The 25,797-nt window shown below is 41.0% G+C and overlaps 1 protein-coding gene across 2 annotated transcripts in view; it reads left to right on the plus strand.

Annotated features, from left to right (window-relative positions):
• ibtk (inhibitor of Bruton agammaglobulinemia tyrosine kinase) overlaps positions 1-25,797 on the plus strand; it is a 121,222-nt gene that overhangs the window by 72,635 nt on the left and 22,790 nt on the right. For both annotated transcript variants that reach the window (XM_078399822.1, XM_078399824.1), the window contains 7 exons: positions 36-132; positions 2,093-2,194; positions 5,205-5,322; positions 7,462-7,522; positions 10,299-10,426; positions 17,098-17,204; positions 24,384-24,535. In XM_078399822.1, the coding sequence (XP_078255948.1) occupies positions 36-132; positions 2,093-2,194; positions 5,205-5,322; positions 7,462-7,522; positions 10,299-10,426; positions 17,098-17,204; positions 24,384-24,535 (765 nt within the window). The remainder of the gene's footprint in view (positions 1-35; positions 133-2,092; positions 2,195-5,204; positions 5,323-7,461; positions 7,523-10,298; positions 10,427-17,097; positions 17,205-24,383; positions 24,536-25,797) is intronic.

The following is a 25,797-nucleotide window of genomic DNA, read 5'->3' on the forward strand; positions in this document are numbered from 1 at the left end:
CCTACCAATCCCTCTCATTTGTATTTTGTGTTTAGGCCTCAACTTGTGCAGCACTGGAAATGCCCATCCATTCTGATATTTTGGAAGTTATTTTGGATTATATTTATACAGATGAAGCTCCAGCTGTTAAAGGTCAGATTTATATTGCAAATCATGTTAAGATATGCAAATATATGCAATTAATTTCTAAAAGCCTCCCTTCTACTTTCCAATAGTTTAGTTCTTGATATTTTAATCCTTCAAATATAAAACGTCACAGATCTTGGACAGGATTTTGCTCTGGTTTAATACATAGAAAGATATATAATACATAGATCTTATAGAGGTGTATAAAATCATGAGAGGAATGCACAGAGACTCGTGTCTAGAGTAGGGGAGTCAAGAACCAGAGGACATAGATTTAAGGTGAGGGGATGAAAGATTTAATAGGAACCTGAGGGGTAACTTTTTCACACAAAAGGTGGCGGTGTAGGAACAAGCTGCAGGAGGAGGTGATTGAGGCAAGCGGTATCGCAACATTTAAGAAACATTTGGTAGGTACATGGATAGGACAGGTTTAGAGGGATATATATGGGCTAAATGCAGGTAGATGGATCCAGTGTAGATGGGACATGTTGGACGGTGTGGGCAAGTTGGGCCGAAGGGCCTGTTTCCATGCTGTAAGAATATAACTCCATGACTCTAAAACAAGAATCCTTTCAAGGTTGAAAACTGCATGATGGAAAAGAAGATTGTCATTAGCTATGTTGTTTGTGCATTGATCATTTTGTCCATCAAAGACATGCTCTGAGATTGCATTGTCAATGGCCTGTAGTCTTAAAAACAAATTCTAGCATTTAAAATCAAGCACATTTTTATTTCACTAGAAATTGCTTGTCTTAACTATTGGGACAATTTCTGTTGTGTAAAGGAGGCTGAGGCTTAGAAGCAACTAATTCGGGATCCTTTCTCTAAAAGGTTAATCGTTCATTGCATAATAGATTTTAAGGATTTTTTCTGGGAAGTTGAATGCCCTAGTAGTTGTTAGCAGTTGGCACACCGAACCAAGTTCATAAGGTCATAAGTTCATCAGTGATAGGAGTAGATTTAGGCCATTCGGTCCATCAAGTCTACTCCGCCATTCAATCAGGGATGAACTATCTCTCCTTTCTAACCCCATTCTGTTTAAATTAAACTTAAATATTTGTGTTAAACACAAAGTGCTGGAGTAACTCAGTGGGTTAGGCGATGTTTCTGGTGAGGACCCTTCTTCAGACTTAGACCAAGAGTCTGAAGGAAGGTTCTGACCTGAAACGTCACCTATCCATTCCATCCACTGATATTGCTTGACCCACTGAGTTACTTCAGCACTTTATGTCTAACACAAATATTTAAGTTTAGTTTAAACAGAATGGGGTTAGATTCCAGCATCTGCAGTTCCTTGTTTTTTCTTAAACACTTGATGCCAAAAATTGATATACTCATTGAACTTTGTCCCTTCATGCATTATCCCAGGAACATAGAACAGCACAGGAACAGACCCTTCAACCCACAATGTCTGTGCCAAATATGATACCGAAACGCGAGGCTAAGTTAATTGGGCCTGCACTTGCTGGAGTTTAAGGAGGCACTTTTAATTAAACATACCTGCGTCCCTGACAAGATAAAATGCTGGGAGGATGTGTTGTGAGAGTAATCTCAGAATAAGGTTTAAGATTGAAATGAGGAATATTTTTTTTCTCCGAAGGGATTGTTAATCGCTAGACTGTCATTATGGGATCAGGACAGGTAAATGGAGTTGAGTTGGAGTAGCCAACAGCCAAGGGCTGAATGGCATTCTCTCATTGCTATTTCTTATTCTTTATGCCTGTCCTAATCATTCACTTAAAACCGCTTCAATTGCATTCATTTTGACGAAATAATGACTACATCAGTGGTTAACATTAATGTTAGCTGCACGTTAATGTTGACTACAGCTGCTTAGACAGCCTTTCATGATGTATTAAAAGCTCTGAACAGTCATTAGCTTTAAGGTGAAAAATCGTCAAATTGTCCTGTAGTTTTTGTGTTGATTACAAATGGAAATGTTCACATTCTGTATTTTTCCCTACAGATTCACAAGACGTTGAGTTTATTTGTAATGTGCTGGTGGTGGCCGATCAACTGCTTATCGGTCGTCTCAAGGAAATATGTGAAGTGGTCATTACAGAAAAATGTGAGTTTCTTTGCTTAATTATGTAGTGTCTATTTTTAGGAGATTCAGAGTCAAATGAATTGAGACGTGGTACTTTGTGAAGGGAGGACTTAATTTTATTTATGACAGCTTTCACAAATATATGCACATCATGATTGTTTCCAGATATGATTAGTAATGATCTCTTATTATTTAGGTTATGATTGGACAATAATCTTAAATTTTGGTAAATGTTTAGATTTTATTAAAATCAATTCTCAGGATGTGGTTGGCGTATTCAAGGCCAGTGTTTAGTTTAGTTCAGAGATACAATGCCATTTGACCCACTGAGTCCGCACCAACCAGTGATCACTGTTACAGTAGCACTGTCCCACACACTAGGGACAATTTACAATTTTTACTGATGCCAATTAACCTACAAACCTGTATGACTTTGGAGTTTGAAACTGGAGCATCCGGGGAAAGCCCACGCGGTCACGGAGAGAAAGTACAAACGCTGTACAGACAGCTCCCGTAGTCAAGATTGAACCCGGGTCTCTGCAACTTAAGGCAGTAGCTCTACTGCTGCACCACCGTGCTGCCCACAGTGTTTGACATCCATTTGGTTTCTATCCTGGGTGCCCCAACAAGGTAGTGGTGAGCCATCATCTTCAGTTACTTCAGCTAGCTCTTTGTAGTGATTTGGTTTACCAGCTGATTCCTTGGATCAATTCATTTGGATCAGTGACTGTGGTGTGCGGCCTGAGTTATGAGTGTCTAACGAGGAATTGATGGAAGCTTTCTTTTCCTTAAGGATATTAGTGAATCAGTTGCGCTTCAATGACAACATGAAAGCTCATGATTACTTTTTTGTACTAGTTTTTCTTTCTAGATTTGTAACACTTTGAATGAAATTCCAACTGAGCTGAAAACATGTTCTCTATTAAACTCGTCACACACTCCAATCAGTCATGTTTGGAGCTTGGAGTGTATCGACGTATATGGAACACGGGAAGTTAAATACAATTTAGGCTTGTATTCACTGGAGTTTAGAAGGATGAGAGGGGATCTTATAGAGACATATAAAATTATAAAAGGACTGGACAAGCTAGATGCAGGAAAAATGTTCCCAATGTTGGGGGAGTCCAGAACCAGGGGCCACGGTCTTAGAATAAAGGGGAGGCCATTTAAAACTGAGGTGAGAAGAAACTATTTCACCCAGAGAGTTGTGAATTTGTGGAATTCTCTGCCACAGAGGGCAGTGGAGGCCAAATCACTGGATGAATTTAAGAGGGAGATAGATAGAGCTCTGGGGGCTAGTGGAATCAGGGGATATGGGAAGAAGGCAGGCATGGGTTACTGATTGTGGATGATCAGCCATGATCACAATGAATGGCGGTGCTGGCTCGAAGGGCCGAATGGCCTCCTCCTGCACCTATTTTCAACGTTTCTATGTTTCTAATTGATCTGCCTGCATTTAGATAGAACTAGAAAATTTCATTTGCTTTTGCTGCTAATTTCAATCCTGCTTTCATCTCTTTGTATGGTCCATCGCTGACCTCTCCCTTCCCAACTTTTCATATCCATTTCAGACATTCATTATCAGCCTTTACACTCTTAAGGTCCTGTCCCACTTTGGCGATTTTAAGGCGACTGCCGGCGACTAGGCTGTCGCCGACAGTTCGCCAGGGTGTCACGGGCATGATCGTGAGGTGTCTTCAAAGAATCATAGTGGATCTCGGCACATCGCTGAGAAACCAATGAAATTTCTCGGCGACAGCTGGCTTGTCGCCAGGTATCATCGCTTATTGCGGGCGCTGTCGCATGCTGTCCCCAGGTTTGCTAGATGCATTTAGAAGCACATAATATTAAATTAAGTAAAGTCTTTTGAAGATACCATAAAACACTTGTGTTTAACTAATTTATTTACCCAGGACATTTGACAGGTAGATTGGAGGCGACAGTTTGACGGTGAGGTAAGCATGGGAATTTTCGCGATGTTTATGGCCATCAGCAATTACATTTAAAGTGGGCTCCAAACCCAGATATGCAACCCAGAAACCAGATATGCATCTCCCGTACATTTTCAAAGAATGCCCACACTCCCCACAAAAATTCATTTAACCACTTTTAAAATTAAATTTCTTAATACTGCTGTTAATAAACTGGAAGTCAATCCAGTTTATGCCTTGTTACCGTGAAGCTTGGTTTTCAAGTAACCCGGGCAAGATGTTATATTTCAAAACTCTCAAGTACTTACCGACTTGTCAGTGATTTCAGCGAACATTAGGACGCCGGAGAAGCATTGACAGCGTGGGAATTTTGCGATGTTTCCGAAGACGGTGTAATCTCGACCTGACTCGGCATTGTCGTGGTCATTGTCGTCGGTCAAAAGAAAATTTTGGCAATCTGCTACGATTTTGACAGTCGCTGGCAGTCGCCTAAAAAATCGCCTAAGTGGGACAAGCTCTTTATAGCTATCTTGTCTAAACTTCCCCCAACCCTGCCTTCAGCGTTACGTTCTCCCATTTTCTGACGAACAGACTTTCCAGAGATGTCTTTCTTCTTGAACAGTGCTTCCCCTCTACGATGGTAGACCGAACTCTTGATTCTACTAATTTATTTTCCACACCTCTGCTCTTAAACCCTCTCCTTTTAAACACAACAAGGGTAGAGCTCCTACTCTCTCCATCTGACTAGCCTCTCATTCAACAGATCAACCTTTATAATTTTCACCACCAGAAACAAATTCCGTTTGATGGGACTTTTCTCTTCACAACTTCTGGGTCTAACATGTTTTCTCTCTTTTCCAGTTCAGATGGAAGATATTTAGTCTGGACGCTTAACTATCCAACTCTCTCCACACATGTTGCCTGACTTGCTGAATGTTTGCAGCATTTTCTGTTTTGTTTCGAGCATCTGCATTTATAAATTTTAGTTCGCCATGACCTCATCATATGCAGGATTAGGCTCGGGTTTGTAGTCAAAATAGCCTTTTCTTGTTCGTATGTGTCTGTTTTGTTTTAACGGATTAACTATATTCTATTTTCAGTAACTTTGAAAAATGCTGCGGAACTTCTGGAGTTTGCTGCAATGTACAACGCTGAACAATTAAAAGTGTCCTGTCTACAATTTATAGGCCTAAATGTGCCAGCTTTGCTTGAAATAAGGTAAAATCAATTTCTTACACCATTTAGAACTTCTATCGGGTTTTCTAACTGGTTCGATTTTATTTGTTATTGATGTTACATTTTGCACAGAATGTTGATATTCACCCTGCTGCTTCACCATTGGAGATCAACTACTACATCCAAGCTCACGCCACTCCACAACCCACTATCCATCTTACACAACTCCTTTCCTTTGCCACCATTTTTCATCCCATCCATTTTATAATACGTGTATAATATTGGTCTCCTTACTTAAAGAAGGATATTAATGCTTTGGATGCATTTCAGAGAAGGTTTAATGCACTAATATCTGGAATGGGTGGTTTGTCTTATAAGGTTGGCTAGGGTTGTATTTGAAGATATTAAAAAAAAACAAGGGATAAATTAAACATAAAATACTCTGAGAGGTCCTGAAAAGGTGGATGTGGAGAGGATTATTTTTCATGTGGGGGTATCTAAATGAAGGGTCAATGTTTAAATCTAACCTTTTATGGCAGATGAGCAATGAGAGTTTTTGGAACTCTTCACCAAAGAATGAAGGAAGCAGAGTCATTATATATTTTTTAGGCAGAGTTAGAAATATTCTTGATGAGCAAGAGGATGAAAGGTTCGTGTAAGTAGGCGTAACCAGAGAGCTGAAGTCACTGTCAAGGGAGTCACGATCTTAAAGAAAGGCAGAGAGATCTTGATGGCGGACTGACTCATTTGTTCATGTGTATGCTTTTGTTTTTGTAATGTTCTTTCTCTTGAAATTCTTTCTGAGATCACCTGTATAATGAACTCGATATGCATGGTTTGTTATTTAGTTTCTGGAAGAATTTAGATATGTGTATTTGGTGGAACCCTTGAAGAGATCATCCCAGTTTTCCTAGTTCTAAAAATAAATGAAAAGTTATTTTCAAGTTTCTTTTACAGCTCTAGCACAGGCCAAATCTCTGCAGAGTGTCCAAAGTACTGGTCTGGCCTAGTTTACTGAAATGGCTTTAATCTGGATTTAAGGCAACTTCATGCATTGAGGTGGCCTGACTCATGAGGCTCTCCAGCTCACACATTAGCCTCTAGGGAACGGTGGAAAGATCCTGTGGGGCCGACACTACTATTTTTAGGACATTATCTCCTTATTTCTATTGATTACACTTAAGATTTGAGATTGTTAGATGGATACATATTGAAAATGTGATCAAAGATGGAAACAAAAGACAGGCTTATAGATTAGTACACTACAAAATCCACCACAAGTACCAACTGAACTATGAACAGTCTTGGTTGCAGTAGGGACGTCGGGCTTTTGCTTTGGTCTTACACTTTAAAAAAATGTATTGAATTTTTTACAGACTTTTTACAGACCTGTTATGCTTCTAACAATACGATTTTCATTGTTCCATTTCAGTACATCTGACAATTAAGCACTCTTGACTACCGCTGTTCGGCAGCATAAACACCAATACTGATTTACACACAAAAAGCTGGAGTGACTCAGCGTGACAGGCAGCATCTCTGGAGAGAAGGAATGGGTGACGTTTTGGGTCGAGACCCTTCTTGTCTCGACCTGAAACTTCACCCATTCCTTCTCTCTAGAGATGCTGCCTGACCCGCTGAGTTACTCTAGCTTTTTGTGTCTATCTTCGGTTTAAACCAGCATCTGCAGTTCCTTCCTACTCATTTTGAGCCATATTAATTTATGGGCAAATAGAATGTTATCAACCTTTGGCGGTTTCTGTCTTCATATTTTTTTAACTTATTGATAAAATAATGAAAGGCAAAAATAACGTCTTGATTTGAAATGTTTTTTCGTTTCCTGAAATACATTCATGAGGAGAAAAAAAATGCCCCATAAATTCCTCAATCTTGCCTGCAATTGTGGCTTAGCCAAAATGTCCTATCCACGTACAGCTTTGCCTTATCTTTCATACATGTCCTTTGGCTCAGAATCTATCTTGTGATTGTATAATCCTTTCATGTGTTTCACTTCATTAAATGATATGCTTTCTAAATGTAAAGCATTTAGGTTAAATTTCTTTTTGTAAAATTGTTTTAAGCCATTAAAAGTAGATTGAATAAGAAGTGGTCCCGACCGAGACATGCAAATCAAAAGATTTACAAAAAAAAAGAGTATTGAAAATAGCTACTGTTTTTCAGATCTCTGGATGTTCTCAGCGATGAAGTGCTGAAGGAACTTTCAATTGCTTATCGAAATATGGTAAGAATTTTCAGATCTTTCGGATATAAAAGTGAGTGAACCACATGATGACAATCCTTAGTACTTCAGAATTGAACAAGGAAAACATCTCATCATGTTGTAAAGGTTATAAGAACATAAGGTCATAAGTGATAGGAGCAGAATTAGGCCATTCGGCCCATCAAGTCTACACTGTCATTAATTCGTGGCTGATCTATGTATCCTAACCCCATTCTCCTGCCTTCTCCCCATAACCCCTGACACCCTACACAAACGTAGAAATACATCCTGTCATAATTCAACCTAAATTCAGAAGTAAAATGTAGTCAAGTTGCATTATTGTGTTGTCTTTTGGCTTCACTAATTTCTTTGGCACAATTTTTTGAATAGTACTATTTTCCTTAAATTCCGTATTCTCATGAGATACTTCTCTGGTATTTCTATATTTGTTTGTGTCTTCTGCAAAATCCCTGCAAGTGCCACACATGTAAATAGATTGGTAAAGAAGCCATACGGTATGCTTGCCTTCATTGATCGGGACATTGTGTATAAGAAGTCAGGATGCAGCTTTATAAGACTTTGGCTAGGCCACATTTGGAGTATTACATGCAGTTCTGGTCGCCCCAATACAGGAAAGCTTTGGAAAGGGTGCAGAGGAAGTTTATCGGAAAGATGCTGGGATTAGAAGGTATCAGCTACAAGGAGAAGTTGGGCAGACCTGGATTGCTTTCTCTGGAACATCAGAAACTGAGGGAAGACCAGTAAGAAGTATATAAAGTTATTAGAGGCAGGAATAGGGTGAGCAGTCAGAGCTATTTTCCCAGGATGGATATATTGAATATCAGAGAGCATAGCCTAAAGGTAAGAGGGGCAAAGTTTTAATGAGATGTGCGGGGCATGTTATTTTACATAGAGGGTGGCAAGTGCCTGGAACGTGCTGCCAGTGGGTGGTGGTGGAGGCAGATACGATAGTGGCATTTAAGAGACTTTTGGATAGGCATAAACATATGCAGGAATGGAGGGATAGGATTATGTGCAGGCAGATAAGAGTTGGTCTTGGCATCATGTTCGGCACAGATATTATGGGCTGAAGGTCCCTATTCGTGTGATGTACTGTTCTATGTTCTGAAATATTTCTTTAAATCCTCCTTATTCTTTACTATTTACTCCTTACGCTTTATGAATTCTCATGTCACTAGCTCAATTTTTACATTTTACATGCTTAGGGAATGGTTAGAATCCATTTGTAGAACCAAGGAACTGCAGATACTGGTTTACAACAAAACAAACCAAAAACACAAAGTGCCGGAGTAACTAAGTGGGTTAGGCAGCCTCTCTGGAGGACATGGTGTCACTTTGGACATGCCTATTCATGTTCTCCACGAATGCCTGATCTGCTGATTACTCCGCTTTGTTTCTTTTTTTTCCCCAATCCATTTGTATGTTTTGCATTGGTTTACTCTCTAGTTATATCTCTCCTTTTAAAGATATTTTTGGTCCTTCTTTGATGAACTCTAAAATGCTCCCAATCTTCAGATCTTCTGCTTTCTCTAGCATCTTTTAAAATCTCCTGTGTGCTTAAGACCATCTTTATTTTTTACTGATACCTTCTTGTACCTTCCTCTTGGGAAATATCATCAGCAAATTTGGAAATACGCCATGCCCATTGATTTAGTTTAGTTTAGAGATGCAATGTGGAAACAAGCCCTTTGGCCCACCAAGTCCACACCGACCAGAGATCCCCGTACATTTAACACTATCCTACACACACTAGGGACGTGGTCATGGGAAGAACATAGTGACAGCACCCATAGTTGGGATCAAACCCAGGTCTCCAGCGCTGCAAGTGCTGTAAGGCAGCAATTCTACGGCTGCGCCACCGTGCTGCCCTTAATTTCCCAGATCAATTCAATTAAATGGACTTCAGAGTAGTCAAAGAACTGGTTTTTAACAAGCATGATTTTTCTTTCATAAATTTGTATTCAATTCAGCCCAGTTTTTTTTTTAACATCTTACATTATAAATACCAGTGATTTGCTTGCTGTTGACTTTAAGCATGTTCCATTTTCTCTCTCGTTCCATAATAGGGTCATATTTGCTACCCTCCAATTCAGAAGCACAATTCCAGAATTCATACAAATTAATGGATGTCTGGTTATCATCATCTTGTCTCTAAAGATGCCTCTTTCAAAACTCAGATGAAAACCATTGGTTTTTTACAATTTATCAGCTTTCAGACTCTCCAACTTCTTTAGAACTTTTTTATTTTGACTAATGCCTGGCTCCTTCAGTTTTTCCTTCCTGCCAGATTCATAATTTCGCTAAAATATCTGAGAGGTTTTCTGTGGTGCCTTCAGTGAAGACTGGTGCAATGGTGCCATTCGTCTGCCATTTCCTTATTCCCCACAATAAATTCCACTGTAATAAGACTCACTTGTCCTTATTAGTTGTTCTCTGCAGATTTTGGTTTGCAGTTTGATTCTATTTCTTACCAGTCCAAAACTAAAAATAAAAACAGTCACATCTTATCTGATGCCTTTTGTCCTCCTTTGCTGATCCTCAAGATGGGCCTAAAATTTCCCGTGCAAACTTTACAAACCACTTGCATTGATCTAACACTTTAACTTATTTCTTTTGTCAGCTGTAGACATATTATATTTCATGTGGGGCCTTTGTGACTTGTGTGATTTTTATTTTTTTGATAGATGAAACTACAATACTTTCAGGAATACTTTGCTTTTATATTTATTTTCTAAGTTCAAAAGCAGAGTTTTTATCTTGAGTTTTTAAATGACAGATTCCAGCAATGCAAAAAAGAATTATTACTCCATATCCAGATGGTCCAGATATCCGTTTTCTCGGAGAAGGGATTGATGATGACTGTGCAACCGGCAACATTGAATTGGACATGGAGCAAGCTTCCAGGTAAATGCCTGTACTGTCCTGGATGAGATGATGTTTTCTTTATCTTATGTTTTATCTAAAAATGAAAAATCTTACCAGATTTACATTTGGATCATCTGTGCTGATGATCTAACTATCTAAATCTTTTAAAATAGTAAGTTTACAAGTATTGAATCTAATCGCACCTCCTGTTTTTAAAAAAATCCCTGGCCTTTGTTCCAACCATCTGTCTATCAACCCCCCTCCTGCCTGTATTTGCCGATTACCTGCCATGCTTTGTCCTCTCCTTTCTTCCAGCTTTCTTCCACTCTTCCCCCCCCCCTTTCCCGTCCAAAATCAGTCTGAAGATGGGACCAGACCCAAAATGTCAACCATCCATGTTCTCCAGAGATGCTGAGTGACCCTCTAAGTTACTGCAGCACTTTGTGTCCTTTTATATTGAGTCCACGCCTGCGATCAACCACCCATTGTTGCCAATCTTCCCTGATTCTGTTCTGCTCCCCACTTGCATACTCACCTGGTTATTTAGACCATTTAACCTTTCAACCGCTGCATCTTTGGGATGTGGGGGAAACTGGAGGATATCCAGGCAGTCATAGGGAGAACATGCAAACTCTATACTAATGACAACAAAAGTCAGGATTGAACCCAGATCACGGGAGCTGTACAGCAGCAGGTCTAACCAACTGGCCACTGGTGCATACCTTTGAAATGTTTCTCTGCTTTCCTGGAAATTCTTTTTTTTTCTCCCCAATAATGTCACCAAAGTCTGAACACTGTTAAATAATTAAATATTACAATAAGCACAATTTGACAAAGCATGACATGCCTCATTTTTCACTTCCTTTCTGGCGAAAGTAAAGTTGAAATGTAGGTGCGAGATTTGAGTTCAGATTTCTTCTGCAGCAGTGTTGGGGAAATCTCAGTGCGCTATTGCTATTGGACCTGTGTTAATTCCAATAGTTATAGTGTGCTGACAGAGGTCCCCTAGAATCTGTTGGTAAGCTTGGGAGGAAGGTAAATGTGACCGATCACCACAACACTGTTGGCATTTAGCAGCAGTATGCATCTTAAGTCATTCATTCTTGTTATGTTGATCAATGCAGTATGTGTATCAGTGCCTGCGTATTAGGCGCTGGATGGGAACTTCCAGTGATTTCCTTCAAAAAGCTGACTCTTATTGAAACATACAAGATTATTAAGGGATTGGACGCGCTAGAGGCAGGAAACATGTTCCCAATGTTGGGGGAGTCCAGAACCAGGGGCCACAGTTTAAGAATAAGGGGTAGGCCATTTAGAACGGAGATGAGGAAAACCTTTTTTACTCAGAGAGTTGTAAATCTATGGAACTTTCTGCCTCAGAAGGCAGTGGAGGCCAATTCTCTGGATGCTTTCAAGAGAGAGCTAGAGCTCTTAATGATAGCGGAGTCAGGGGGTATGGGGAGAAGGCAGGAACGGGATACTGATTGTGAATGATCAGCCATGATCACATTGAATGGCGGTGCTGGCTCGAAGGGCCGAATGGCCTACTCCTGCACCTATTGTCTATTGTCAATTTGAAACGTATGCAATCTGTCATAAATTTGAGAAACTGGGTCATTGACACTTTTTTTGGATACCTTTGCAACTGCATCAATATAATAGCCATTAACCCATCCTGTTGATTTGGATGTCTTGCTGTTTGAGCATGCACAGCACCCCTTATAAGGAAGTATGATAATGCTTTAGGAAGTTACGGTAGTGGAATTAATTTCAAATGTAGACCAGCTGAGGGAGCAGCAGCATTGCTTAAATGTTATTGGCATTACTGTTTAGCTTGAATTAACATCTACTCTTAAGTCAAACAGATTTTTACAATTGCTAATGCCTAGATAAGTAATTATTATCAACAGGGTGCATGAGGTTAAACAGATGAATACGTTTTATATACATGAAGAAGTTAATTTTATAAATCCTTTTTTTAATTGAAGCAACCACAGATGCTAAATATGGATTGCAGCTTTTGACTCTTTGGATCTGTTTTCTGACCCACATATTGACGGGAAAAGTTTTTTTGATCAAGAGGAGAGATTGCCCTGGGTTGAATTGTGCTCTTTGCAGCAGAAGAATCTGAGGGGAGATTTAAATGAGACTTTTAAAATGATGCAAGATCTAGATATTGTGAACAGGAATGACCTATTTTCCAGAGTAACTCAGCGGTCAGGCAGCGTCTCTGGAGAGGGTCTCGACCCGAAACGTCACCCATTCCTTCTCACCAGAGATGCTGCCTGACCCGCTGAGTTACTCCAGCATTTTGTGTCTACCTTTGATTTAAACCAGCATCTGCAGTTCTTTCCTCCACATGACCTATTTTCCTCTTGGCAGAGATAAATAATTGGGGGCCATAGGTTTAAGTTGGTTATTAGAAGAATTTGAGGATTCGTTTTTCTAATACTAGTTGAATGGTGAGTCTGAACCCTTCTAAAAAGCGTGGTAAAGGTAGAAATGCCCTACATTTAAAAGTATCTGGATGACCACTTAATGTAGCATATCCTACAGGGGTCAAAGGACTGCCAGAGCCTTTATTTATGTGTTTCTAGGGCATTGTTGGCAAATCCGACATGAATTGACTTTCCATAATTTTGTCCTTGGGAAGGTGTGATTGGCCATCTTCTTGAACCGCTGCAGTGCATCTTGCGAAGGTGCTCCCACAGAGTAGAAACAAAGAACTGTGCGTGTCGGTCGCCTCGGTAGGGGCCGAGCTGCCTGTCCGTGGGCGTGGGGGGAAGAGAGTGGAAGTTTGTTGCCTTCCATCACAGTGAGGAGGTGTTTGGAGTCACTGTGATGGATGTTTGTGTTGGGGTCGTGTGTCCTGTGTTCTTTTCTTTTTTGTTGTGTTTTGTGACTGCTGTAATTTCGTTCGGTACCTCGGTACCGAATGACAATAAAGTTCTGTAACTGCAGATGATGGTTAATACATGAAAGGACACAAATTGCTGGAGTACCTCAGCAGGTCATTTGCTAAGAAGTTGGAAGTATTCGGCATTGTGCAATCATCAGCAAACATGGATAGATGACGTTTCAGGTCAAGACCCTTCTTCAGACTAAAATCTGAAGGGTCTCGACGTGAAAAGTCACAAATTCCATGTTCTCCAGGGGTGCTGCCTGACCTGCTGAGGTACGGGTGTCAAGGGTTATGGGGCGAAGGCAGGAAAATGGGATTAGAAGACAGATCAGCCATGATTGAATGGCGGAGTGGACTCGATGGGCCAAATGGCCTAATTCTACTCCTATAACTTGTGAACTTGTACTCCTATGGTGCTGTTGGAAAGGGAGTTCCACGATCTAGACTCGTGAAGGACAAGCAATATGTTTCTAAGTCAGGATGTTATGCGACTTGAAGGGGAGCCTCCAGTTTGTGGTGTTCCTATGCACCTTCTGCTCAGTGTTCCTGATGTTGGAGGTCATGGGTTTGGTTTGGGAGGTATTGTTGGAGAAGCCACTGTGAGTTACAGCAGTGCATTTTGTAAATGGTGCTCTCTGCAGCCATTGTGACCGATGGTGGAGAGATTAAATGTTACTGGTGGTGGATATGGTGGTATTTACTGGTGACTTCGCTGTCAATGTTGTTGAACTTTCTCTTTCCAAATGGTGAGTATTCCATTGTGTTTCTGGCTTGTACCTGGTACGTGATGGAAAGGATTTGGTTGTCAGGATGTGAGAAACTTACCTCAGAATGCAGAGCCTCTGACCTGTTCTTGTAGCCCAGATATTTCTGTGGTTGGTTGAGGTGAGTTTCTCAATGGTGATCCCTCAGGATATAGACAGCATGCAATTCAAATTTCAATGAAATTATCATTGCTAAGGATTGATGATTAGACTTTTGTTGGAGATGATCATTACCTGGTACCTTTCTCATTGGCTCATGTGTAAATATTGTCTATGTCTTGTTGTGTGCAAGCATAGGCTAGTTCATTTGTAAGAAGTTGGAAATATTAGGCATTGTGAAATCATCAGCAAACATCCCCACTTCTGACCTTATGATGGAAATACTGATGGAGATAATTGGGCCTCGGACACTGTCCCAAGGAATTCGTACAGTCTTGTCGTAGGGCTGAGATGATTGACCTCTGACAAACCATAATCTCCTTCCTTTGTTATGACCCAACCGCATGAGTATTTTCCGTTTGACGTTTTTCTCCTTTACCTAGGCAACTTGATGCCTCACTCAATCAAATGCTCCAGTCACAGCATACTCACCTTGTCTGGGTTCTTTGGTCAAGTTTTGGACCAAGGCTGCGATGAAGCCCAGAGCGATTTGGTCCTGTTTTTTCACACAAATGGTGGTGGGTGTATGGAACAAGCTGCCAGAGGAGGTAGTTGAGGCTGGGATTATCCCAATGTTTAAGAAACAGTTAGACAGGTACATGGATAGGACAGGTATGAAGGGATATGGACCAAACGCAGGCAGGTGGGACTAGTGTAGCTGGGACATGTTGGCCACTGTGGGAAAGTTGGGCCGAAGGGCCTGTTTCCACACTGTATCACCCTATGGCTCTAAAAGCCTAACCAGGCAACAGTGACTTGGTTGTTGGTGAGGTAACGCCACTTGATAAGACTATCAATGATGACTTACATCATTTTGATGATTGAGAATAGACAGATGAGGTGGAAATTAGCCAAAATGGATTTGTGAACAGGACATTTCTATGTAGTTTTCCCACATAGTTTTATGTTGTTGGGTACTGTAGCTTTTAGGTGCCAATGTTATAATTGTAATTGAACAGTTTGGCTATTCCTGGAGTACAGGCCAATCAGTACTGTAATTGAGTGGTGTTTGGTCCTGTAGCCTCTATTGTAGTTCTTGACTGGGATTGCCCTAATGACCGCCTGTGTAGTAAATTAATGATTCTGTAATTTGGTTAGATGGTTCCCAAATTGTTTAATTCTAAACCAACTTTGTCAATTTTTCTTACAGTATTTAACACAATGTGTTTGGTCTGATTGGACAAATATACAAACTAGAAGCCCCCAGTGGTTTTAGGGAGGGTATGACAGTCATTGCCCATGTTCAAAATTTTTGGAACGTCAGTTATCTGAATGGTGTGATTATTCACATCTATGTTTGAGGCGTGTGTCCTTTGATTTAGCAGGGCTCGAGTCTTACCACAGTAGCAAGAAGAAAGCCTGTGGAGAAAATTGTGTAGGAAGGAACTGCAGATGCTGGTTTAAACCGAAGATAGACACAAAAAGCTGGAGTAACTCAGCGGGACAGGCAGCATCTCTGGACAATAGACAATAGACAATAGGTGCAGGAGTAGGCCATTCAGCCCTTCGAGCCAGCGCCGCCATTCAATGCGATCATGGCTGATCACTCTCAATCAGTACCCCGTTCCTGCCTTCTCCCCATACCCCCAACTCCGCTATCCTTAAGAGCTCTATCCAGCTCTCTCTTGAAAGCATCCAACGAACTGGCCTCCACTGCCTTCTGAGGCAGAGAATTCCACACCTTCACCACCCTCTGACTGAAAAAGTTCTTCCTCATCTCCGTTCTAAATGGCCTACCCCTTATTCTTAAACTGTGGCCCCTTGTTCTGGACTCCCCCAACATTGGGAACATGTTATCTGCCTCTAATGTGTCCAATCCCCTAATTATCTTATATGTTTCAATAAGATCCCCCCTCATCCTTCTAAATTCCAGTGTATGGGTGATGTTTTGGGTCCGAAGAAGGGTCTCGACCCGAAATATCACCCATTCCTTCTCTCCAGAGATGCTGCCTGTCCAGCTTCCTGTGGAGAAAATTCATCTTAGATGGCCAGTCGTCCTAAATGGTTGCTAAACTATTGACTGTGACGGCATTTCTCTCCACTGACTTTAGTAAAATTGATTATCGAGCAGGGGAGTGGAATGTAATATCAAAACTGTAATGCGTGTTTCATGCTATCAATCTGTGAACATTTTCTGCTCCTCTTGCTTAATCAATGAATGTAAAGGGCAGTCACGGCAGAGATTATGAAATATTAAAATCACTTTCGAAAAAGTGAATTGAGAACGTTTCCCGCATATGGTGAAAAGGAATGAAACGGGGAGTGGCTGATATTCTAGAATACCGTTCAGTGAAAACTGCAGCATGTACCCACCAAAGAAAATATCGTCACTTTTTTATGAAGTTGCCAGTTTAGTGAGGTAGCTCTACAGGTTAACCTATGACATAGAGTCTTACAGCATAGAAACGGGACCTTCAGCTCAGCTCGTACATGTCAACCAAGATGCCCCATATAACTAGTCGCATTTGCCCGTGTTTGGCCCAAATACCTCTAAGGGTTTCCACCCATGTACCTGTCCAAGTGTCTTTTAGATGTTGGTATAGTACCTGCCTCAACTACCTCTCTGGCAGCTTATTCCTTGTGTCACCACCCTCTGAGTGAAAAATCTTTTATCATTGAATGTATGGAGTTGTGATTTGGTCCCTTTATTCAAGGAAAAGTGAGAGCATCAATTAAAAAAAACAACTAAATCAATGTTAATTAACCGCAACGTCAAAAACATAAATTGGCACCGTGATAAGTAATTTGCTTTTGTAAGTTTCATAGATCAGGTACTTTGCTTTCAAGAATTAAGATGAGAAAATATACAGAAACCCATTTTCTGTGACATTTTGTGTAAAAGTGCGTATGATTTAAACAGGCAGTTTATACTTGTTTTTCCTCAGAGAAAAGCTGCTCAAAAAGGCGAAAGCAAAGAAGAAACCGAGACGACGATCTGACAGTTCAGGAGGATATAATTTATCTGATCTCATTCCGAGCCCAACTTCAACAGGTGAGCAAACCACGGTGAAGGAGCGTTTGAAGGAAGGTTATGACCTAGATTTGTATTACTGGTCATTAAATATCTGGTAGATATATTTTCATTCAATATTGGGACTATAAGGCTGTCATTTGAACAGTAATTTTTTTTGTTTGAGCAACATAATATGCTGACGTGATATTATCGCATACAAAGTTTTTGATTTAGGGAGGGTTCCATATGGTATGTTGGTTCAGAAGGTTGAGGCATAAAGCCTCCAAGGCAAGTTGACAAGCAGATCCATAATTGGTTGGTAAGAGGAGCTGGAGGAGTGGTGGATAGGTCTTTTTCTGATTGGAAGTCTGCTGTAAGGAGTGTACCATAGTGATCAGTGCCAGAAGATTTGTTTGTAATCTGTATAGATTACTTGGATGTGAATGTAGGTGGTCTGGTTAGTATGTTTCCAGACAACACTAAAATTGGTGGAGTCAGAATAGCAACGATGGATGTCTAAGGATACAGTGGGACATAGATAAGCTACAAAATTGGACGGACCAGTGACGAAAAGAATTTCACCCAAACACGTGTGAAGTAATGCACTTTGGGAAGTCAAATTCTGGTAGGACGTTTGGAGTAAATGGCCAGGAATTTAGAAGCATTGATGTCCAGTGGAACCTTCTATGGCAAGACTATAGCTGCCTGAAATTAGTGACCGTGATACAAAGGGTAGTCAGAAGGGCATTGTTTTTAAGAGTTGGGATGTCATGTTGCAGCTAAATAAACATTGGTAAGACTGTACCTCGAGTATTGTGTACAGTTCTGGTCACCACACAGTAGCAGGGATTTGTTAGCAACAGAGAGACTGCACAAGAGATTCACCAGGATGTTGCCTGGAATGGAACAATATTGTTATCGGAAAAAATAGGATAAATTGGGATTATTTTCTCTAGAATGTAGGAGATTGAGAGGTTATTGGAGGTTATATGATCACGGTGAGCATAGCTGAAATATATAGTCAAAATATATATTTTTTAAAAGGGCAGGTAATCTGGAAACAGAGCCCACAGGTTTATGGTGAGAAAGAAAAAAAATTAAAGGAGACCCAAGGTGCAGGTTTTTCACGCTGAATATCTGGAACAAGTTTCCCGAGAAAGTGGGGGAAGCAGAGACGGTTACTAAGTTTAAAAGAGATCTGGACAGATATTAGGATAGAAAGCCTTGCGGTGTTTTAGGAGGAACTTGAGGAGATGCTCATCCTTTGGGAAGAGCTGGGGAAAATCAGCAATATGGGATCCAATCAATTCCATACAAGTCAATCTATGAAGAAAGCATAGAATACAGATTAGGTCAATAGACAATAGACAATAGACAATAGGTGCAGGAGTAGGCCATTCAGCCCTTCGAGCCAGCACCGCCATTCAATGCGATCATGGCTGATCACTATCAATCAGTACCCCGTTCCTGCTTTCTCCCCATACCCCCTCACTCCGCTATCCTTAAGAGCTCTATCCAGCTCTCTCTTGAAAGCATCCAACGAACTGGCCTCCACTGCCTTCTGAGGCAGAGAATTCCACACCTTCACCACCCTCTGACTGAAAAAGTTCTTCCTCATCTCCGTTCTAAATGGCCTACCCCTTATTCTCAAACTGTGGCCCCTTGTTCTGGACTCCCCCAACATTGGGAACATGTTATCTGCCTCTAATGTGTCCAATCCCCTAATTATCTTATATGTTTCAATAAGATCCCCCCTCATCCTTCTAAATTCCAGTGTATACAAGCCCAATCGCTCCAGCCTTTCAACATACGACAGTCCCGCCATTCCGGGAATTAATCTAGTGAACCTACGCTGCACGCCCTCCATAGCAAGAATATCCTTCCTCAAATTTGGAGACCAAAACTGCACACAGTACTCCAGGTGCGGTCTCACCAGGGCCCGGTACAACTGTAGAAGGACCTCTTTGCTCCTATACTCAACTCCTCTTGTTACGAAGGCCAACATTCCATTGGCTTTCTTCACTGCCTGCTGAACCTGCATGCTTCCTTTCATTGACTGATGCACTAGGACACCCAGATCTCGTTGAACTCCCCCTCCTCCTAACTTGACACCATTCAGATAATAATCTGCCTTTCTATTCTTACTTCCAAAGTGAATAACCTCACACTTATCTACATTAAACTGCATCTGCCATGTATCCGCCCACTCACACAACCTGTCCAGGTCACCCTGCAGCCTTATTGCATCTTCCTCACAATTCACACTACCCCCCAACTTAGTATCATCTGCAAATTTGCTAATGGTACTTTTAATCCCTTCGTCTAAGTCATTAATGTATATCGTAAATAGCTGGGGTCCCAGCACCGAACCTTGCGGTACCCCACTGGTCACTGCCTGCCATTCCGAAAGGGACCCATTTATCCCCACTCTTTGCTTTCTGTCTGTTAACCAATTTTCTATCCATGTCAGTACCCTACCCCCAATACCATGTGCCCTAATTTTGCCCACTAATCTCCTATGTGGGACCTTGTCGAAGGCTTTCTGAAAGTCGAGGTACACCACATCCACTGACTCTCCCTTGTCAATTTTCCTAGTTACATCCTCAAAAAATTCCAGTAGATTTGTCAAGCATGATTTCCCCTTCGTAAATCCATGCTGACTCGGAACGATCCCGTTACTGCTATCCAAATGCTCAGCAATTTCGTCTTTTATAATTGACTCCAGCATTTTCCCCACCACTGATGTCAGACTAACTGGTCTATAATTACCCGTTTTCTCTCTCCCTCCTTTCTTAAAAAGTGGGATAACATTTGCTATTCTCCAATCCACAGGAACTGATCCTGAATCTATAGAACATTGAAAAATGATCTCCAATGCTTCCACTATTTCTAGAGCCACCTCCTTAAGTACTCTGGGATGCAGACCATCAGGCCCTGGGGATTTATCAGCCTTCAGTCCCATCAGTCTACCCAAAACCATTTCCTGCCTAATGTGGATTTCCTTCAGTTCCTCCATCACCCTAGGTTCTCCAGCCCCTAGAACATTTGGGAGATTGTGTGTATCTTCCTCAGTGAAGACAGATCCAAAGTAACGGTTTAACTCGTCTGCCATTTCTTTGTTCCCCATAATAAATTCCCCTGCTTCTGTCTTCAAGGGACCCACATTTGCCTTGACTATTTTTTTCCTCTTCACGTACCTAAAAAAACTTTTGCTATCCTCCTTTATATTATTGGCTAGTTTACCCTCGTACCTCATCTTTTCTCCCCGTATTGCCTTTTTAGTTAACTTTTGTTGCTCTTTAAAAGAGTCCCAATCCTCTGTCTTCCCACTCTTCTTTGCTATGTTATACTTCCTCTCCTTAATTTTTATGCTGTCCCTGACTTCCCTTGTCAGCCACAGGTGTCTCTTACTCCCCTTAGAGTCTTTCCACCTCTTTGGAATAAATTGATCCTGCAACCTCTGCATTATTCCCAGGAATACCTGCCATTGCTGTTCTACCGTCTTCCCTGCTAGGGCCTCCTTCCAATCAATTTTGGCCAGCTCCCGCCTCATGCCTCTGTAATCCCCTTTGCTATACTGCAATACCGACACTTCCGATTTTCCCTTCTGCCTTTCCATTTGCAGAGTAAAACTTATCATGTTGTGATCACTGCCTCCTAATGGCTCTTTTACCTCTAGTCCCCTTACCAGATCAGGATCATTACACAACACTAAATCCAGAATTGCCTTCTCCCTGGTAGGCTCCAGTACAAGCTGTTCTAAGAATCCATCTCGAAGGCACTCTACAAACTCTCTTTCCTGGGGTCCATTTCCAACCTGATTTTCCCAGTCTACCTGCATGTTGAAATCTCCCATAACCACCGTAGCATTACATTTTTGACACGCCAATTTTATCTCCTGATTTAACTTGCACCCTAAGTCGAGGCTACTGTTTGGGGGCCTATAGATAACTCCCATTAGGGTCTTTTTACCCTTACAATTTCTCATTTCTATCCATACTGATTCAACATCTCCTGATTCTATGTCACCCCTTGCAAGGGAATGAATATCATTCCTTACCATCAGAGCAACCCCATAGGTCGGAATGTAAAATGAACAAGAAATCTGGTTGAAAGAATTTTTGGAAAATAGTGTGCAAAACCAAATTGACTATTGAGAATGGTGTCGACTACAGCTAGTTGGGAGGTTGTGATATGTTAGCAGAACTGCTAACTAAATCCATCTTAATAATTTGAACTGCAGCCAAGTACTCTACATCGCATGCCAAGTTCCTAATGGAAGAACATATTTTGCTTTAAAAGATAATTTTTTGGACTTTCAAGATTTTTTAGGCTACTTAGACAAGAATAAAATCTATTGTCAGTGATCTGTTCATCCTATATTTTCGGTAGGTTAAAAAAGATAAAAAGGTAGCTCAACTATACAAGTTGTTTTAAACAATTGTACGACTCTGTTCCGATAGTTGCCACTTTGATTTTAGTTGCTTTTATTTTTTAAAGAATTGGGGATTGCTTAGTTGCTCTTGGATGTTATTGAATTATGCAATTACTTAAACACTAAATAATTTCATCAAATCATTTTATTTCCAAATGCGCCTCCCATCTATTCACTCCCCACTCCTCCTCACTTAAGAATAGAAGAAAAACGTTACTGCTTAAAATTATGCCGGGGGTAATGATGCCGTAATGTAAGGTTTTGCAGCGTTAAGTCTTTTGGCCGAAACATCTGTTGAGACTAGATTTCAGAAGGTTATGCAATATTTTGGTTTCTTCTGTCTTTTGCCATATAATGCAACTTGCGCATCCTGAATACAGGCGGTTAGACATGGGTTGCACAAGTGCATCATTTATGTAAGTTTGTAATGTAGTAATACTAACAGTGCCGATTGTGGTAAGCATTCAGTGAAAGTGGCTACTTCCTACAGGCGCACTCTCAATCAATCTAACATGATTGTTACTGATGCTAATAATTACTCTGTAATTACATAGGTCGAATCCGGTTTCTTGCTTGTCTTCAAATGTCCAGTCGGCCCAAGATTATTGTTTCTCTTAGTGCAGCTTTGGGAACCGCAGTTAAGTTTAAGCAGACCTTTAGGAAAGGTTTAAAGGGATATATGGGCCAAACAAGGGCAAATAGTAGCTTAGATGCGGCATCTTTAGACTTTAGAGGTGCAGCATGGAGACAGGCCCTTCAGCTCATCGGGTCCACACCAACCAACGATCCTACGACCAACGAGACTGGCACTATCCTACACACTAGCGACAATTTACAATTTTACAGAAGCCAATTAACCTACAAACCTGCACTTCTTTGGAATGTGGAAGGAAACCAGAGTACCTGGAGAAAACCCACGCGGTCACAAGGAGAACGTGCAAAATCCATACATACAGCACCGATCATCAGGATCGAACCCAGGTCTCTCACGTTGTAAGGCAGCATTTCTCTGCGGCACTGTGCTGTGATTCCACCACTGCGCTACTATGCACCATCTTGGTCGGCATGGACGAGTTGAGCTGAAGGGGTTATTTCTGTGCTGTATGTTTGAGTTAAGAATATGAAATCTGGGTCAATTTTAATTTGTCTGCTCTACCACTTAAACTGAGTATTCTGCCTTTGCCATATTTTACTTGATGCACTTATCTATCAAAAGTCTATCTCAGTGGGTCTATGGGATACTTAAGAATACTTATCCCTGAGTGATGCAAAATAAATAAAAGATAATTTCCATTTGTGCATTATAGAAATGATGGTGCACACTACTTTGCAGCACTTGGTTCCTGGTTTAAGGATGAAAGAATGAAAAGATGATAAAGTCATATTCATACAGCATGGAAACGGGCCCTTTGGCCCAACTCATCCTTGCTGACCAAGGTGTCCAATTTCAGTTAGCCTATTTGCCTGTGTTTGACCCATATCTCTCTCAACCATTCCTGTCCATAACCTGACCAAATAACGTTTAAATTTTGTTGTTGTACATGCCTCAATTATTTACTCTGGCAGCTTGTTCCAAATAGACACCATCCTCTCTGGAAAACGTCGCCCCCAGGTTCTTAGAATCTTCCCCCTTTCATCTTAAATCTATGCCCTCTAGTTCTTCATTCCCCTATCTGGGGAATGTAATTGTGCGCATTCAGCATATCTATGCTCCTCAAGATTTTTGAGTTTGAGTGTAGTTTAGTTTCGTTTTTTGTCACGTGTACCGTGGTACTGTGAAAAGCTTTTGTTGCGTGTTAACCAGTCAGCAGTTACACACCACTATTTTACACATCGCTATAAGATCATCCCTCGTTCTGCACTCTAAGGAATAAAGTCCAGCCTGCACAATGTCTCTAATTTCGGCGTTTGGTCCTGGCAACATCCTCTTGTATCTTCTCTGCACTCTCTTTCCAGTTTAATGTCTTCTTTCCTATAACAGGGTTACAAAACTAAACATAATACTCCAAGTGTAGCCTCACCAGCATCTTGGACAGCTAATGTAATATCCAACTTGTACACTTAATAGACAAAAAATGTGGAGTAACTCAGCGGAACAGGCAGCATCTCTGGAGAGAAGGAATGGGTGACGTTTTGGGTTGAGACCCTTCTTCACATTGCCCAGACTGATCATGGCCAGCATGCTAAGGCCTCCTTCACCACCTTTGACACCACTTTCAACTACGTACCTGCATTCCTTGGTCCCTTTGTTCTACAACACTTCCCAGAACTTACCGTTCACTGTAAACATCTTGCTCTGGTTTAACCCAAATTGCAAAACCTCATACCTATTTGAATTAAACTCCATTGGCATTCCTCTGCACTCTTGCCCGTCGGATCAAGTTTTTTTATGCCACCTATTTTGGTGCCATCTTACCAATCATGCCTAATACATTTGATACAAATGACAAACTGACGAGGATAATTGGGTGAAACCTCTGAAGGCCGCAGTGAGATAATCTATTTTAGACTGGGACTATCGCAACATTTAAGAAACAATAGGACAGGTACAGGGATAGGACAGGTTTAGAGGGATATGGGGCAAACACAGGCAGGTGGGACTAGTGTAGATGGGGCATGTTTGTCAGTGTGGGCAAGTTGGGCTGAAGTGCAATGTTCCACACTATCACTCTATAAGGAAACAAAGAATTGATGTTGGAACTGTCAAGTCAGTAAAATAACATTTCACTGTACAAAAAAATGTTTTTACTGTTACTGTAAGATCATTCTTTTTATTTCTGCAGAATTTTTAAAACCAGCTAAAACCAATTCGGTGGAATCCCTGCAAGAACTGTTGATGTCCGATTCTGAAGGCAGCTATGCTGGCGGACTAGCCAGCCCCAGAGAATTAGCTTCACCTGACTTTGCAGCTGGGTTCTTGCAAGAGAAATCAGAGGTCTGCCTAGTAAATATAATTTGTTGTTGATGGTTACAGTGAAACACAAAACCAGACAAAAAGTACTGCAGCCAAGTGACACTCTGCAGGTTTCAAGTGCCTTGCCAGGTCTTTGTTAGCTCGCTATTTTTTTAATGACACCGTCTCCTTTGTGGTTTGTTGCAGGTCCTCGTTGCTCTGGTGCCTGGTTCTCATCAGTGTTTTATTTTGTCCAATGTAAAAATTAATATTTTGTTTTGAAAGGTCTTATGAAGTAGCTGTTATTGAATAAATGGGAAATAAAATGCATTTGGGGAAGTCACTGAGCATGAAACACGATATTTTAAAAAACCACCACTAATATAAAATCCTGGAACTGTCATTTACACAAAATTATTAAAACGGCTAAAGGGCATAAAGCACATACTTAATAGAAGTGTATTTGAAACATTTACATTTCTTTCTGGCATGGAGTAGCTTTTTTTCACATGAATTGCTCCACTTATAACTATAAAACTAATATGATAATGGGGGACACAAAACGAATGCTGACTATTTTTGAAATACTTGCAAGTTAAATTTCCCTGGTATGATTGCTGTGAGTGAGCAGAGGGATTCGTCTTGCCTGCTCATACTCTGCTCCAGCTCTGTAAATGCAATAATCTTTTGTGGATATACAAGGCCTAATAATCCCCAAGGCAGTGGTTACACAAATTGGAGGACTGCAAGCAGCAAGTTGGTTTCAGGTGGTTCATACAGAGTCCCTAGAGTGCCCTGACAGACTTCTGAGAAATGGTGCCTTTTTACTATTTCTCATATGATCAGTACCATTTAGAATGGCATAGCATGGAAACGGGCCCTTTGGCCCACCAAGTACCATCAAACATCCATGAATAGTAACCCTATACTAATCCCATTTTATTCCCTTCATGTTCCCTCCTCTAACTTCTTCCACTCACCTACACATTAGGGGGCAATTGACAATAGCCAATCAACATATCAACCTGCACATCTTTTGGACATAGGAGGAAACTAGTTACAAGAAGGGTCTCGACCCGATACGTCGCCTGTTTCTTTTCTCCTGACCCGCTGACTTACTCCAGCATTTTGGGTCTATGTTCGGAGGAAACTAGAGTACCTTGAGAAAACCCTTCCAGTCACGGGGAAAGTGTGCAGATTTCATGCAGATAATGCCGGAGATCATGATTGATTTCAGACTGCTGGAGCTATGAAGTAGCAAGAAAGTAGGCCCACTCTTTGGGAGTGGGTGTGGAATTCAAAGA

The sequence above is a fragment of the Rhinoraja longicauda genome, chromosome 5 (genome assembly GCF_053455715.1).
Source record: "Rhinoraja longicauda isolate Sanriku21f chromosome 5, sRhiLon1.1, whole genome shotgun sequence".
Lineage (NCBI taxonomy): Eukaryota > Metazoa > Chordata > Chondrichthyes > Rajiformes > Arhynchobatidae > Rhinoraja > Rhinoraja longicauda.